At 33.4% G+C, this 18498-nt stretch overlaps 1 protein-coding gene across 3 annotated transcripts in view; it reads right to left on the reverse strand.

The window, feature by feature from the left end:
- Nucleotides 1-18498, reverse strand: part of CSMD3 (CUB and Sushi multiple domains 3) — a gene marked incomplete at both ends in the record, with an annotated part of 716885 nt that overhangs the window by 156028 nt on the left and 542359 nt on the right. For all 3 annotated transcript variants that reach the window (XM_082479076.1, XM_082479075.1, XM_082479074.1), the window contains one exon: nucleotides 16078-16194. In XM_082479076.1, the coding sequence (XP_082335202.1) occupies nucleotides 16078-16194 (117 nt within the window). The remainder of the gene's footprint in view (nucleotides 1-16077; nucleotides 16195-18498) is intronic.

The raw sequence follows: 18498 nt of genomic DNA on the forward strand, positions 1-18498 counted from the left end.
TAAACATGGGAAAAATTTTAATTATCTCCCTCTTATTCAGGCTAATTTCTAATTAGATGGATGAAACTATAAATATTATTCATAACTGCAGAAACCAAGAAAAGTACTAATGATTACAAATAATTTATATAATAAAATTACAGTATCTTCTTTCAGAATTAAGGACAGATAGAAAATCATTAAAAGTTTTTCTAAACAAGGTACAGAATGATTAATTTTGATTTAATTTGATTTTTCCTAAATTCATAATCCCACACAAATCTGTTTTCTAAAACTTGAAACATTCATGTTCATATTATCATTTATATGATTACAACCCATATTGTGATTACCCAACTCTAATTCCCAACAGTCTCATTACATTCCTAGTCAAAAAACTGAGGAAAAAAAAAAACAAACCAACAAACAAACCCCAGATAGATTAACTTAAAATACCTTTTTAAAGTATTCTTAATAAGAAAATATATTTTTCAATTTATAATTGGTAAAAAAATAATGCTGCAAGAAATTCAGTGATCAAATGCATTTTAAGGCTCATTGAAGCTGGCATCCATTCCATTTATTTTTAGATTCTTAATCAATATCTCTAAATTAGGAACTATTAATATTAGGTAACTGAGCCAGTCTTAAATTGAAGGAGTTGTCTGTCTTTGTACAGTGGTTTTAGAAACACTTTATGCCAATTTGCTTTTAATTTCTCAGTCAAGTTATTAAAGGTAGATGGCAGGAATTTTAATATAAGTACTCAGCCACAGAAAACACCAGAAAACTCTTGCCCTATACTGGTTTGCCAGAATATGCTTATTCAATTTAAGTATTTAATTTAGGCATTACTCTTTGTAAATTTAATTTATTTCCAGTATTAGAGACACATTCTGTTTTTTTGCTATAGTTTAATATAAAATATGTATTCATGTTTCTAAGTCATTATTAAGAACATTATGAATGAGAATTAAGGCAATGAGAATAAGCAGATGTGAATCAATTATTGAAGATAATAAAGGGAAGGGAAATGTTTCATTTCTTAGTATCCAGGTATTAACAAGAAGTTCTTATCATTACATTGTCAATTCTACTTTATTGCTCCATTTCTTAATTATCTCATCACCTTGAGGCTCCTGGGTTTTGAAGCATAAAATGCAAAGTCCAATACTCCTGTTTATTTAAAATAGTCTTCTCTCAGCTTTTGTGCAAAAGCTTTTCTTCAAATCCTAAGTTTAAAATGTACTTATTTCTTCTCTCCAGGCTCTTATCTAAATAAAAGACAATTCTTTGCCATTATGATGTGCAAGTAGGCAGGATATCCTGAAAGGGAAAAGGCAATTAGGTGGCACACTTCTGTCTTGGGCCCAGTAATTGTAGCCTACAGCTGATACGCTTTTTTTGTAGTCTCCTGCAGCAGATGTGTGAACAGGATGGAACATGGACTGTACAGATAACAACTATTAACATTTATTTTATTCTGAAAAAGCTACTACTCAGGTTAACAATATTCTGGCACCAGTTGTGTACACTGCATGCTCTGTGGTCACTTTTGCTCGTTTTATGAACAAAAATGAGTTAAAGAAGTTAGAAGCAGCGCAGCGTAAGAGGTAATTGCTCTGCTACTACAAAAGTGTTCTGAACTGTGTCTGCATCTTGGAACTGTGAAGGTCTTGCTAATCTTGAGCACGGGCAGCATTTTCTAGTCCTGCTTCATTCCTTTCTTGCACAATTGCTTATTTGCTATTAGAAAACAAATCTGAATCACACTTTTATAGCATATGACTGTCAAAGCAACTTTTTATGGAAAGAAAGAGGAGTACACTGGTAAAAAATAAAACATCTGATTTTTGTTTATTGCTTCTGTTTATATTACACTCTCTGGACTGAAGAAGAAATAAAACATGCCTGCAACTTTTTCTTGTTTTCCTGTCGATTTTAACAGTAGCCTATATATAACAGAAGGAATATTGCTGGAGATGCCAGATTTGGCAGATTTGGCAGAAAAATGCCAGAAAAAATATTTTTATTGATGGTTTTTGTGACTGTAATCACAAAACCGTTCATAAAACTATTATCTCCAAAGACACAAACAACATGAAGTTCAACTTCACTGCACTCTACAAACATCTTCACTATAGTTCTGGCAAGAACTGATTTTTCAATGTAAGAAATATATAACAAAAAAAAAAATTTAGCAAGGTAAAAAGGAATTGGCTAATGAGGTATTTAAACAAGGTGCCTAAATTTGAAGGCTGGTCTCCCCTTAATAAATTCACGGTCAAGCCTCTCTCTAATGCTTATGTAGGGACCACAGGGACCCTAACCGCTTAAGGAATACATACAATAGAAGGTACAAACAATTTTAACTCTGCAATAACAACAACAACAAATATTAATATTAATAATCCACTGTTATTTTATTTGACGTACCATTAAGAATAAAATCTTATTAAGTTATGGGGTTTAATTCAATCCATCTTATTATTTAAGTAATAAGGGTTCTAGTTTTAATGGAAAAGTCACTTTGAAAAAGCTGTTTGGTTCTTCAGTCACCTCTCAGCTAATTTAGAACTACTAATTAAAAGTACAATAGCCTTCTGAGTAGAATAATTATCTTTTATTATCCTGCTTGTAAATGTTATTGTTTAGATCAGACAATTCATCAGTTCATTCATCTGAAACAAATTATCACTTCATCTTACTGAATGGTGTGGATGAAAAAATACTTGAATAATTATTTTTTTTCTTTTCATTAGTGGGCAAACCAAAACAACTCCCAGTGGAAAATGAGAATATAAAATTAGGAAACATTGAAAAATTCCTTCATATAAATTATCAAAAGGTATATAAAGAAAAAACTGTAAAAGAAAAAAAATATTTCAGCCATTTGATAACTGTAAATAAGACAAAAAAAGACTTCATAATATGATCCCTAAAGCAGATGTAACCATTTACTAGAGTTTCAAGTCTGGCAACAGATGTGTTGCTAGTCTGCCTGAGTCTATAACTGAAATGTGAACTCAAAACTTAGGGAATGTTTCAAAGTGAAATATTTCAAGAACTAAATGAGAAATTCTTTTGTTCGTGGAGAAAGCAAATCTTGCATAACTATAAGGTTGTAATGTTATTTTTAGCAGAACATCAGCACAGAAGTGTTAGGGAATGCATCCTAAATATAATAAGAATACTATTATGGAGGCTTTTTTTTCTTATTGAATTTACTATATTTTCGTTTCTTTAATTAATAAATGTTATAATATTATAATAATATTATAAAGTTGTAGAAATTAATGACTCTCTTTTTAATTCATGTTAGTCACTCTCCATTTATCAAAGTGGTATGAGCTAAACTGCTTTATAATCCTGAGTGACTAGTGGAAATTGTCTTCATCTACAGCCAACATATTTCCTTTCAGCTGAGGATTTTACCACAAATTTCAGTGCATATACCAATTAATTGAATTTACAATACTAAAAGCTTCACCTCTGAACAGCACTAGGTCACTTAAATTTTTGAGGTTCGGTATAACCATCACACCATTCCTTTGGTTTGTATTTTCTAGTGTATTTCCTATTTCAGTTCAGAGTCTGATCTTTTAAACTACCACTAAAATCATTAAATGCTAAAATTTAGACACCTCCTTCACCCATGAGATAAAAAGTAAATTTATTCACCTTGAATACAACAAAAAGATTCTAAATCTTAGCATGAGTTCAGACTTCTCAGATCTGGTTTTGGACAGTATGACAGGAAATAAAACCACCAGAGAAATCAGACTGAAAATCTCACTGATATTATAACACAACATTAGGCTGCAATTGCACCAAAGCTTTCAGTTACATACATACTCCCCTCAAAAAAAAACCAAACCAAACAAAACAAACAAACAAAAAAACCCACAAAAACCAAAACCAAAAAACCCAACCCAAAAGCTTACAAAAGGATCATTTTGAGCTTCCAAAAGCCCAAATGGAAGCATCCAAACCAACCAATAAACTTAGTGATGCATACGTGCAGCATATTCATGACAGATGTTATGGAAAACTTTAAGCTCAGACATTAAAATTACATGAAAATTTAAATATTGTATGTGTTAAAGTACAGATTGGGACTTTTTTGAAATATTAAGAATATTTGTATTTTAGCAATAACTTATTTAATAAACAAGACCAAACCCAAAAGTTAAGTACCTGTAAAGTTTATAAGTATGGGACCATCTTTGAGAAACAGTTTTGCAAAGCAAAAGGAAAGAACATTCCTCCTGGAAATAAAAGGAAAAAGAAACAAAGAAAAGAAAAGCCATACTACAATAATACAAGACGTGTGTTCCTCTTAACTATTAACATAAAAATTCAGACTAATCTGATTTCAACAGGGTGATATAAGCTCACAGGGGAGAAACTTTCAATAACTTATCAGCAGTCCTGGCAAACCATAGAGGTCCCAGTTGACTGAAAGTTAACAAACATGACAACCCTCTAGAAGAAGGGCCAAAGGGAGGATCCAGGGAACTACAGGCCTGTCGGTCTGACCTCAGTGCCAGGAAGGTTACAGAGCAGATCATCTTGAGTGCCATCATGCAGCACACACAGGACAACCAGGTGATCAGACCCAGTCAGCATGCGTTCATGAAAGGCAGGTCCTGCTTGACTAGCATGATCTCCTTCTATGACAAGGTGACTCACTTACTGGATGAGGGAAAGGCTGTGGATATTGTCTACCCAGACTTTAGTAAAGCCTTTGACACCCTTTCCCACAACATTGTCCTGGAGAAACCAGCTGCTCATGGCTTGGACAGGCATACTCTTCTCTGAGTGAAATTCTGGCTGGATGGACAAGCCCAAAGAGTTGTGGTGAATGGAGTTAAGTCTAATTGGTGGCTGGTAACAAGTAGTGTTCTCTAGGGCTGAGTATTAAGGCCAGTTCTCTTTAATGTCTTTATCAATGACCCGGATGAGGGGGTCGAGTGCACCCTCAGTAAGTTTATAGACTGGAACTGTGGGCTGAGGCCAATGGTATGAGGTTCAACAAGGCCAAGTGCCAGGTCCTCCACTTGGGTCACAACAACCCCATGCAGCTCTACAGGCTTGGGGAAGAGTGGCTCGAAAGCTGCCTGGCAGAAGAGGACCTGGGGGTGTTGGTCAATATCTGGCTGAATATTTGCCAGCACTGTGCCCAGGTGGCAAAGAAAGCCGATAGCATCCCGGTTTGCATTAGAAATAAGGTGGCCAGCAGAACTAGGGAAGTGATTGTTCCACTGTACTCAGCACTGGTGAGACTGCACCTCCAATACTGTGTTCAGTTTTGGGCCCAGCACTACAAGAAAGACATAGAGATGCTGGAGCCTGTCCAGAAAAGGGCAGTGAAGCTGGTGAAGGGTCTGGAGCAGCTGAGGGAAGTGGGATTGTTTAGCCTGGGGAGACCTTGTCGCTCTCTACAACTACCTGAAAGGAGGTTTTAGTGATGTGGTCTCTTCTCCCAAGTAACAAGTGATAGGACAAGTTGAAATGGCCTCAAAGTAATTTCTCTCATCAAATAACCATATTTTTATATTCTTTTAATGACTTCTTAAAATACATTTCAAATTCAAAAATTATAAAATGGTGTGGGTTTTGCCACAAAATTTGTGCAAGATCCTGGCTTCCAAGTTTGGTTTTTGTTGATTTTTTTTTTCCTCAGAGGATTTAATCACATTTACTGAAATTTACTGATGTTAACAAAGTAACAATTTAGCTCTATCCTAAAGTTTAACTAGAATGTTTCCTTTTAAATGAATCGAAATAAATAATTGGATACAAACAGGAAACAGCTAAAAAACCCAACCTTCAGTAAAATAGAGTGCTCAGAGATTCTGTTTTAAGAGTGTGAAATAATCACCCATTTCTGCAGTCAGGACTGCAACTGGAAAAAACACAAAAGAAAGTTTAGTGAGGACTGCAAACACTTTTTATTAATTTTCTAACCAAATTACAGGGAAATCACTGAGAGAAATCCTGAATCTCTGAAAATTTTACCTGTGTACACGGTGGTGAACACAAACATCTGAGTCAATACAGATAAGATTACTTGAAAGATGAATGGTTTATATCCAAAGGAATATAATGAAGAGGAAAGGTGAGAAGTATGAACTATAACTACATGAGCAGGGTCTAACACTGAAAAGTTTTATGAGTTGAAGTCTTTTTTAAAAGGATCTTTTGCAGTTCCTTGATCCTAGCCTGATCTTAACAAACTCCTTCCCTGAAATACAGCAGATTACTTCAAGATGGAAACTTGGTAATGGTCACAACGACTCCTTACTAAGGCCAGGTTTCTCTGTCTCACTGCCAACCAGTGATACTTTTGGATCAGAGAGTAGGCACTTGGAGATTCCTCAGTTGTTCTGTTAGGATTATTTTCCTATTGATTTTTGCAGCTACAAAGGTGGGAAAATTCAGGGGAAAAAAAAACCCAAAACAACAAACAACAACAACAAAAAACCCCAAAGCAAACAAAAACATGCCCACCCCAAATAACCCAAAAAAACAAGAGAAAAAAAGGCATGGTCCAACAGTCTGTATGTACCGATTACTGAAATTACATTTAACTTTAAAAAAGTTCAGGTTATTTAAATGAAAGCTAATGATATTTATAAACAGGTAAGTAATGATGATTATTATCCCCTTTGATGAAGCCAGGAAGAGTTATTTCCAGAACTTAGTATCTGACTTATAAGGCCAAATCTACCAATCCCCTTAGTAGAACGCCTTTTCTTAGATGAAAACTAGACTGGCTTGTGGGGCTGGTAGGATTCGAATTTTTCAGAATTTTGTATAGCCCATTAGTTGCAAGAACTAGGTAAACAGACTTTTAGACTTTCTTTAACCTGAAGGAAATTGAAAACTCATTTCTATTATCCAAGACGTACCCTATCAGACAAAACATATCTTCTTCTAAATAGGAGCACTATTAAACTTTCCAGTTGTCTGAGATTTTACATAGTTATATATGCAAAATTAATGTTTCTAGCAGAATCACAATCTGTAAGAGCTCTTTTTTCCATCAGGAAAGATTGATGTAACCCCTTTCCCTTGATTATTTTGTTGTCTGTAATTCTTAGGAATGAAGAGCAGAACTATAAATTTCCACAGCCTAGCTAATCCTTGAAGAGTCAGGCTCTCCGAAGAGAGCTTACCTGCTCTCTTCCTGGCTTCATATGCAGCTAGGTGAATTCTGAGGTGTACTATGGCCTTGTTCCAACAGCAGGAATGAGGAAGGGTCCCATTAGTGCAGACTTGTTGGTGGGGGGCAGGATGCTTCTGAATTTCAGAAGTGTGCTGGTCAGGAGTAAGCAATTTTGCACCGCCTACTCAACTCATGAAATACCTTCATTATTAGTATAATTTTACATTAAAAGGACCTAATTGATGGTGATGCAAGCTTTTGGTATTGTGCTGCTAAAGTACTTCAATCCTGTTCAAAGAAGTGAACCTAACAAAAAACCAGAATTGCTTAGAAAATCTGCCACCACTCAATCTACTCCCGAGGACAGTAACATGTATTGAAAAGCATGTAAGTGACAAATGCAATGCAGTCTGACCTCTGTCATTTAGAATCACGAACCCAGACTAATTTCAGCTGTTTTAATAACAGCTTTTTCTGTGAACAGCATTTGATAATTAGATATTTGGAGCAGCTGGAGTCACACTGCTCAGAAAAAAAAAAATAAAAATCTTTAGAAACCTTTCATCAATTCACTGGCTTTATAGTCAAATTATTTTACTTATTGTAAAGCCAGGAATTTCTTCGAAGACCACAGATGTGGTCTTATCATCATTCCAATTTGTTATTAGGCTATTAAAAAGACAGCTATACTGTTGCCATATCTTTATAGTCAAACTCAATAGCTTAAGCTATTTAGTGGTCTGTATTAAATTGGCCATTATTATATTCAAAAACATCATTAATATTTGAGCCAAAATTAATCATTTTTATTGAAAAAATCTAAAAGAAATATTGAAAAAGTTACTTCAAATCATACTAAGCAACTAAAATAGCAAATCTGCTCAAATTTTATTTCAAAAATACATTGAAGAGTTTCATCTCCTTTAGAAGTCACCCTATGGTGACTTTTTTATTGGCATCTGCTCACTTGGCAAGCATGTTAAGCACTGAACCAATGAATGAAATACTCCCCAGCTGTGAATTTGCGTATATAAAACCTGCCAGTCCTTCCTCTCATAAACCTGGGAGATTCATAGATAAGTGCAATATGATGGGAAATGACCTCCTTGCACTTCTTTAAATGATATAGTGAGCATCTAAATGACACAAACTTGGCCTTGAATCAGAAAAGCAAACCAGAAGTTAACAGTTATACAACTAATGCTCACCTTTATTCTCCTAAAATCTTAGACTGCAATCTCAAGATATTCTGTGGAGAGCAGGTAGCACAGTAATTCATGTATACTTAACAGTATGATAAAAAAATGTATGCACTATCTACCAGGTATCTTCGATATACAATATATTGCTACTGCCCTATTGATATCTGAATTAAATAGTTAATATTATTGCTCTGTGTTTGAAATATAATGAAAGATAAAAAGCTTGTCACAATCTTGTTAAAACTTGCATAATCCTCAAAGAAAGAAATTTTTACATCAATGGGAAAATAAATTCCTAGTTTGCATATAACCTAAATTCTTGCATTATAATTCATTTTATACTAAACTCTGAAAATATTTAGATTTTAAGCAGCACTTTAAGGTACACTTATTGTACCTTGTATATATATATATAAGGTATTTTTAAATTTTTTTTATATTTTTTATATTTTTTATATATTTTATATATTTTTAAATACATATAAAAATATATATAAATGTATATAAATATATACCTTAAAAGGTATATTTATTATATATTCTGCAGGAAAAAAACAAAACACTTAATACTTGTAAAAATAAATTTTAAAAAAAAACAAACAACACAACAAAAAATATTTCCAGCACATAACTAATCCTGCCTTTCAGTTTCTTTTTCCAGATGGCAACACAAATCCATTATGTATTCATTGCGTAGACAGGCTACAGGCCATAGCTTCCTGTTCCTGTAGAATATCTAACATAATGTAATCCATCACCTGAAATTCTTCTTGAGTATGTGATCTAAAAACATTTATACAATCATGTTAATGTCTAATATAGGCTTAATAATAAGAGACAGATTTTGTTCGCCTCCAGTGTTAGATTATAAAGATTTGAGGATGAGGAATCAGTAAGTAAAGCTTGAATTTGAATCATCCAAGCTCAAGCCCCTAAATGGCTGCTAACTGAAATGTGTCTGAAATTGCCAGTCTTACTGTATACTGAAAAGATAAAATCATGAAGCTATGTGTGTGCAACGTGACTGCTGGATGGGTGCAGATTACACTAGCAGCAATGTTCTCTAATTCATTTAACCTGCAGTAGCTGCCAGAACAAATATTGCAAAATGAGGCTGTGCTGTTTCTTTTACATTACAAACAATTTATCTCCTTCCAAAAATTGCAGATAGATGTTTTAGATGGGATGAATCATGCCATGGGAATATGTATCTCTCTGTTGATTATAGCAAGCATCTGAATGGCTTAGACTAGATATCTAACTTCCATAACTAGGCATGTAACTAAATCAAGAGGAAATATCCTGCCAAAGGGTTAAATTACAGGTATACACACCTATGTGCTTTGTATGTAATCCTAAAACATATATGCACATAAATCAATAATGTTTAAGGCAGCTCTTCAAGACAAGATACATTCACAGATTTAGAGCATCCTTACTTGAATTGTACAGAATAAAACACAAATCGTGTCACTGCATCTGACTCCAAAGGTCCAGATCTTACACTTATGGATGAAGATTTTTTTTTTTCCCATTAAGATTTTTATGTCCATTTATTGTGCATAAGATAGAATTTTAAGGTATTTTATGATTCTGGATCACAACCTGTACATTATTTTCTTGCTCAAAAGCACCCAATACAATCCAGATACTATCCATTTTTATTTATTATATAGATATATATCCTTCTTATTTTAAGGAAGAAAAGAACCATGCCTTAAAAATGCACTGTACATTTTAAACAAATAGTTTATTTTTTATATTTATATTTTATATTATATTGTATTTTTATATTTTTATATTTAATCAAAATAATAGTGTAAAATAAATTTATATTCAGTCATTCAGTGCACATTGAATGCACGTTGAGAATATTCCATTTCCATTGTGGTGGGAGGGTGTATTAATTGTTTCTAACGCAATGTACACAACATACATATTTTTCTGGCTCTAGGTAACCTGACTCCATTCTTATCCCTCTTCAGTATTCTTCACTAACTTTCAAAATTAACTTGACAAAAGAGTCAAATGAAAAGACATGTATCTGCCACAGTTAAGTCTACTCAGAGAATTTTCAAATCAAAACAATATTATGTCAATGAGTTAAATTAACATAAAGCAGCATGTACAACAACATTGTTCCAAATGTTTCCTTTCCACACTGATAATAATCCATCATAAAAAACCAAACAAAAAAACTCACTTTTCCAATTGTGTGTCTGATTGCATATTATCTTAATTAGGCTTATTGTCTCTGGGATGAGAACTACTTCTGTGTCTGCCCGTACTTTTTGCACAATGACATCTCAGTTCTGGTCAGAGTTTGTAAATTCTATCACAGATAATACTGTTGTTTATGTACTTTTGAATGAAGATTAGTTAGCTGACCGGAGAAAATTATAGAAAAGGACTTCGATATACTTTTTCATGCTGAGCACTCAAAGCTCAGTTTGAAGAATTTATTAAATATCATTCTAATGTTTTGGGATGCTAGTAGAAGGTCCTTTGAAAATCTTGCATTAACAGAATGATGTTAAAAAGAGAAATGACAACAGGACAACAGAGGTGAAAGAATGCCAAGAAAAGAGGACAAAAGGCATGAACTCTCTATCATCTATTGGTTTTACTCATTTACTCTTCCTATTTTTAGTAATAAATGTTTGTACTTACATTCTCAGTATTCCATGATGTTCACTTCAGAAAACTGAGAAAATAAATCAGTAAACTGAAGTTCCATACTACTAATCTAACCAGTTGTCATGCTCAACTATATTGAATTCCATTAAATCTCTGGATTAAGCACTTCATCTTTTAAAAATATTTTTAGTTTTTATCTGGTTTCCTGAGATACAGTCAGCTTTTCTGTCTTTATGCCAAATTCTTGTAAATGTATATGCAAAAAGTAGATTTTTCTTAAAAAATATAGGTTTATGATTACTTGGAAAAATGAAATATTTTTCAAAATGTATAAATTAAAAATGGTCAATTTTCTTGGAAATTATGTGGGTTTGAAGTAATTCTCTTTTTGGGAAAGGTGGGCTGTCTAACTTTTAATAAAATACAACCTGGATCGTTGTCCCTTTCTCCTGAAATTAGTGGTTTGAGCCTTTATACAGTTGGGCATACAGATATTTGGAGCAGTCTTTGTGGCTTCACTCCATTTTGCTGACAAGCAGTCATTGGACAATGAAATCCCACTGACTTTGAAGTGGTTATTTGTATAAAAAGAGGGTACGAAACAGAAGAAGATTCCTGCCCGTAGTAGCTTTTTGATATTTCAGATCATCCTCTATCATCTCTACCTCCCATTCAGCAAAGGATTGCTTAATTCAGTAATTTCTCAGTTTGTAGTTGAAAATATTAAAGCTAGATATTCAGCCAGAAATTTCCATCCATTTTAATTTATGGCGATGAATCAAATCCTCCACGTTTAAAAGATGTCATCTATACATGCCTGCCACATTTCTTAAATGAAAGTAAGATGTACACAGCGGTGATGATGGATTCAAGTTACTAAAAGCAAACGTTTTACTTTAACATAGCTAAGTATTATCATAAATACCATTTGGTTCTTATTCCCTCTTGATGTGAGGTTGTCATTTGGGACATTCTGCTACTTATGATATGTCCTTGCGTGTGTAAACTGAGTTTGAAATCCAATCAAACAGTACTGAAAAAAACTCTGGTGTGACACGGCTTTTAAGTTGTCTAACAATTCTAAATTCAGTGAGCTGTCTAACAGAAAACATATGTTGACAACATTGTTTGCTCAATGTGTGTCTTCACTGGCAGAGTAATAAAATTTATATGTGTATGCACCTTCCAGTATTTTCAAAAACTTATTCTTTCAAGGATGTAAATAATAATAATAGTAGTAATGGTAATAGTAATACCACCAAACCCCTGCTGTTTGGCTCTATTTGTTTCTTCTCTCTGTTGATTATTTACAATAATTCAGGGCTATCTCATAACAGAAATTTAAGAAAAGATACAAGGGAAAGCTGAAAATGCTGTAACTGTATGATAGAATGGTGTCTGTGAATACAAGGCAGTTATTCAGGAACTGAAGACGATAGTGGATTTTAACTTCCCAGTTTGTAGTAAGCAAAGTGGGTCTACCTTCATTGTCAAAATTCTAAGAAATCTTGTCCCAAAATGTCATTCTTATCAATAAAGTGTTTGTCATTCTTTTCAATATCATATCTTGCTGTAAATATAAAGCATATGCAAAGTCTCCATGGAAACTAGATATTTTCCCAATTATATACATGTTTTTTAGCTTCGTTGTAGGAAAAAAGACCTCTGATTTAATTTTCCTGTTTTTTGATGGCCATGAGAATCGATACTTAATTTTCTGATAGCATAGCTCATAAACCACACTTACATGCCTTACTGTGTATATTCAATCTTTCTTTTTGCTCTAACAGAATGGAAAGCCATTTGCTGAAGCAAGTTGATATAGAATTTATTTTACTGTTAAAAATATTAATTTACATAGAAGCATCAATGACACCATTATGTGGAGCAGGGCATAAAAAATGATTCATGTGCATCAGAAAAACAAAATAAAATCTTAAACATCTGCATTTTAATTGTAACCAGTGCTGGATTTCAGTGTTGAACAATTAAGGATGATTACAACTTTTTGAAATATCAGTGGGAGAGTGTCAAAGAAGATGAGTCTTCCATGTTTACAGAAGATTTTGCCTGTGGCATACTGTGTGCTTTTGTGAATCATTTTTCTTCTAGCTTAAACTTGTCACGGTATGAAATATTGCAACTATGATTCTGCATGACAGAATAATGAAACATTGAAAAAAAGTCCACACTGCGATGACTTTTCCACAGAATTTTGGACTTGAGAACCTGAAAAGCCGCACATGAAATAGCTTTTCTTTTCACTCCATCAAAAACTACTCCAGGCCAATGAATTCCCTTCTACACACTGAATATGCTAATCTATTATTTGTTGTTTTTTTTTTTTTTCCTATATTGACATGGTTTTAGCTTTTTTCAAAAACTGCTCTATTATAAGATCTCATATCCGGTATTGGATGCCAAAATAGTTCCTGAAGAGGTTCCATTCAGCAAATATTTGAATGTTGTATTTCATATTGAAAATCGGAGCCTAGGGAAGATTATGGAAGAAGTATTTATGCCGTTTTCTTTAGGAAAACTACTTTAAATTATCTTATGTCAACGGCTTTGCTGGAGTACCCCTTTATTCTCCAAAAAGCTTGTTTCAACTCTTTGTTTTGTGAATAATCTCTGACAAATGTACGTGTCATGATGCACATTAGCAAGTGAATTCAAGATGAAATCTGGTGTCTTCATCCACAAAGGCCAGCATTTTTTTGGGGACCATCTTGTCATTGAATGATCCCTACACAATCCGTATCAACCACTGCAAGTGAAGACTTTTTTTAATGCAATGTCCCTGTCAGGACCCAAAACAATAGAGTTACAGGTAATAATTTCCTAAAACTGATCTTAAAGAGCTCAGCATTAAAAATTTATGGGTATCCTTCTCTGCAACTGTACTTGAATATATTATGATGAGATAGAGTTGAAAATTATTAGAAAAAAATACATTCATTACACAAATGTTTAAAAATTCAGACTGAGACAAATAATCATCTTGAACCTAGAAAACTTGGGTTAAATCAAATTTCAAAATTACTTTGACTTTCTCAATGGTCTTTAGCAGAATAATTTCAGTAATGATAGATTAGAGAAAGAGAATGGGTCAGAAAAATCCCATATCAACAACTTAAAAACAATACACCATTGTGTAATTCAATGATTCATATTTTAAAACTAGAGCTTTTGGGTGCAAGGAATTCTGCTCTCTATTATGTAGGAATATCATTGAATAAAGTCATCTAAAATGGGAATACTTGTTTTGTCTTATTTGATGTGTCATGTCACCCTCATTTTTAAATGGCTATTACCAGTTATGTTTTTTACCTTCCTCTTTCAACACAGAAGCATTCCCATTTATTGTCTTCACAAAAGTGAATTAAATACTTCCATGATATGTGGAAGTATACAGGTACCCAGCGTAATTGTCAAAATATGTGGTTTAAACAGATAAATGTCTATCCTGAGGTAGGACAACCAAAAAGTTCAAGAGAAATGACAGATACTCTATCATAATCATAGCCCAAATACATCACTGAATTCTTGTATGGCAGGGTTAATCATATCTAAACCATGATTTTCTTTCTTCGTATCAATGAATGGGTAAACCAGAATTTCTTAATGCTGTTCCTGTCATACTTTGTGTGTAAAGAAAATGAGTATTCGTCAAAGTAATTATGCAGAAAACTGAGATTTTTCCCCATTTTCATGTCTTGTTTTGGGAATTCTGTCTTTATTTCCAGAAACCACAAAATTACATTTCCATTCATGATGTCAAAGATATAAATTGCAGAGCATTAACATTTTAAATCCTTTATGGTGCTAATTTTAACTCTTTACATGTTGACATCTATATCATAAACTAAGATGTATCAGATTTGATGGAAATGGGAGGACATACTCTTTCCAGTTTGTCTAAAACATAGGTCAAAAATATATGTTTTAAACAGCTAGAAATAAATCAAGAACTGTGCAAATGTGTTTAATTTTTTTCTGAATATTCTAGAGGAATGAGCAGAGACTCCCATGGCTTATGAGACAATACTTTTAAAAGCCTTTTTATTTTGTAGTAGTCTCTGTACATCTATGCTATACATAAGAACAAATTAATTGGATATTAAGGGAGTTCAGTCATCATAAGTATGGCAGATGGATACACAGCAGTTCAAGTATTTTCTTTAATTTGGATAAAATGTTTGCAGAATCATCGTGAAGGGAGATTAATAATTACTCATCCCCATCCCCAGGCACCTGTTATTTGACAAACTGAAATGTGAGCAACGGGTCAGAATAAAGTCCTACTTATGCAAGCATAAATCTGAAGCACAGATATTTAAAGAACAAATGATATTCAGTATGTGGCATACTGCTTACTGAGGAGTCAAAGTGAACGACAAACTATCAGCTGTCATCATAGGCATTGTTTAATAATGAAGTGGGATAAAATAATTCATAAATCTGGAGAGATAAAACAGTGCCGTAAAAGCCTTGTCTTTGCGTGGGACAGAAGACATCTTTAAAAGACTCATCTAGTCATCAGCAAAAATATTAGGATGGGAGTGAAGTTTTGATGGAGGATCTACGAATCTACAAAACCCAGACATACGCATGCTGCTCTAATTTCATTCCTCAGAAAAGTCTATGCCATTGCTTCATGATGCAGAGAAGTGAAGGATTATGATGGCAATATTACCATACATTTCAAACAAACATTGCTTTCCCTGCTTATGTGGGCTCACTGGAGCTACGCTACACTTCCTAGAGCCCTGGTACATGATCTTGGATGAAAAGAAACCTTAACTAGGACCACTAATATATTTGGTTATAATCACAGCAATATTCTAAGTTACATGTCAGTTGTGACAGTGAGACAAAAATAAATGAACAGCAGTAGTTTCAAAATATAATGGCAAATATAAGTATTTTGAGAAAACAGTGCACAATAAAAATAACAAAAAGTATAAACAGAAATATCAGTTTAAAACAGTATTTTCACATGAATATAAAAGTAATCGTACAAATAATCCAGAATTGTTGAAAGTATCCAAGCAACAAAAAAATATAAATGAGACCAGATCTACTTACCAAATTCCTTAGGAACTGTGATAGAGTAAACACAGTTGTGACCAACACTATAATTCTTGGGGTAGTTTGGTGATAACACAGTGCCCTCAGAGCCTGTTGACCGGCTTCCACAGGGTGCTACAAAGTGAAGATAATCGGTTTTGAATAATATCAGAAAAAAAAATCAGTTTAAAGTGATTTGTTGTTTGTTGGTATATACTATTACAGGAAATTTTATTACATTTCTACACAGGATTAAATTTGTATATCCTGTAAAGTACTGATTATGCACAACTTTCTCATATATCACAAGAGAATTGATGGCACTCTACAGTTTTCCAGATCAATTATTGTTTTTCTTTACCATTTATCAACCATCTTAATAAAATAATGATGTGCTTTATACGCAGTATGCTGTTACTCACAGCATACAAAACTATTATTCATTCGTATGATGTTTTATACTCTAGTAAAGGCATAGATTATGCAGACCTTCCACACACTAGTAAATTCTTATTCATGCCAATAGACTCATAATTCAAAATAATGCTCAGAACTACTCAAATAAGGAAGTCAGGATTCCTTGACTGAACATGATGTACCACTTATTTATATCTCAATTACTTATAAGATTATATATAAAAAGTTGTGAGAAAACACTTTTCTTTATCACATAAACATCATGTTTATTCTACCATTAATAGCTATAATATTGGATAAAGTGGCAGATAAATAACAATGCTATTTACTACAACAATGTATATTTCTAAGGTTAACAATAGAAGTTAGCATTTAGCATTATTCCAAACTGTCAAGCAAGGAACAGTGTTTTTTATTTTTTCTCTTCATTAGATGTTCAGGTGCATTTATATGAAACAGCCATAAGTATTATTGGTTTCTTATGTCTATTACTTGCTATTCATACACACTTTGTAATTTATTAGTTTAATCTATTGTCAAGATTACGGCATCTGTTTAGAATATTTCTTCTAAACACTTTGGACTATAAAACATTTTTTAATTAGTTTAACATTAACATATCTATTTAACAGATTTTTTTCCTCTGTTATGATGGAACTTCCTAAAGTAAGTACTACTCAATATTTCATTTGCTAAACACAAAAAACCTGTTTTTTGTGGTATGCTCTCAAAACATTAATATCTCCTGAATTATATTAAATAAGAAAAAGAATTGTTTTCTTCCTATTCAGAAGATTTTATCTCATTATTTGTCATACTAAGTAGAAGCTTTGCGTTAGTGTAGCTACAGATCATGTGTTTTAAAACTACTTTTAGCTAACTCACACAGAATGTATGGTAGAGCATACTATGAAAAGAACACATCTTTTAATACTGGCAACTTAAGGCCCTGTTGCTTTGTGCACAGATTTCTGTAATTTTCATTAACCCGGTTTCCTTTCAGTACGGTGTAACTGCAGAGTTTGGCAAACTGTGTACCTGAAATGGGAGCAGATGGTACATATAGCTCCAGTCTGCATATACAATTTGGAAATGATTTAACGGTCTACCGTGAAAGTCTTGTTATTCGAAACAGGTCAACAGAAAGATCTTGACTTTTGTTTGTACGCGTGTGTGTGCATGTGGTAGATGTGGCAGGTATATTAGAGATTAGCAAATCAATCAGGACCCTCAACAGGATATAGCCTTGGCGATGCTCAGCACAGCTTGGCTGGTAGGCGCCCATTCTGGGATATGGATTAAGCACTAAGACTACCGTACATATACGGAATATGGTTCTCTATGGCTAAAAGAATAACCTCAATGTCTGCCCTCAATCCACCATCATGTGAAATAACAGAAATTCATGCTTTCTTGTGAAAGCATATTTGGGCAACAGAATTACTGGTACTTTTTGCCAAGAGGCAATAGTCTTGGCTGAGCCTCACATCCAGGGACTTATTTGCCTTGAGTTATTTGAAAAACACAAACAACAAGCTCTTCACTAGCTGAATGTGGTAAATATTTTTCATTAAAACAAATCTGCTTACCAGCTTGTAAGTACTCAAGATTTTCTATTACAGATTGTGGATGAAACAGGAGAGAATATGGAAGAATGCAAGCAACGAAAGCACTAATACTAGAACAATTGCCAAAAAGCTTATTACTTCTCCCTAACCTCGTTTCCTTTTTTACTGTTTGCAAGTTGAATAAATAAGTTACTGCAACAGACCAACAATACTGTCCCACTCCAGCACTCGTGTCATTATTACTTTTCCCTAAGCAGCAGATGTACAATAATGTGCAAATTCAGGGTAAAATTATGATTCCACTGAAGTCAATGCCATTGACACAAATAGGGACAGAACTTCACCTTAATTTTTAATAAAACTTGAAGTAATGGCACAGAATAGAAATACTTAAAATTAACACCTATACTTTAGTACCCAGCATATAGTAGACCATTACTTATAAAGTCCAGGT

This window comes from Vanellus vanellus (genome assembly GCF_965231255.1).
Source record: "Vanellus vanellus genome assembly, chromosome: 2".
In the NCBI taxonomy this organism is placed as follows: Eukaryota; Metazoa; Chordata; class Aves; order Charadriiformes; family Charadriidae; genus Vanellus; species Vanellus vanellus.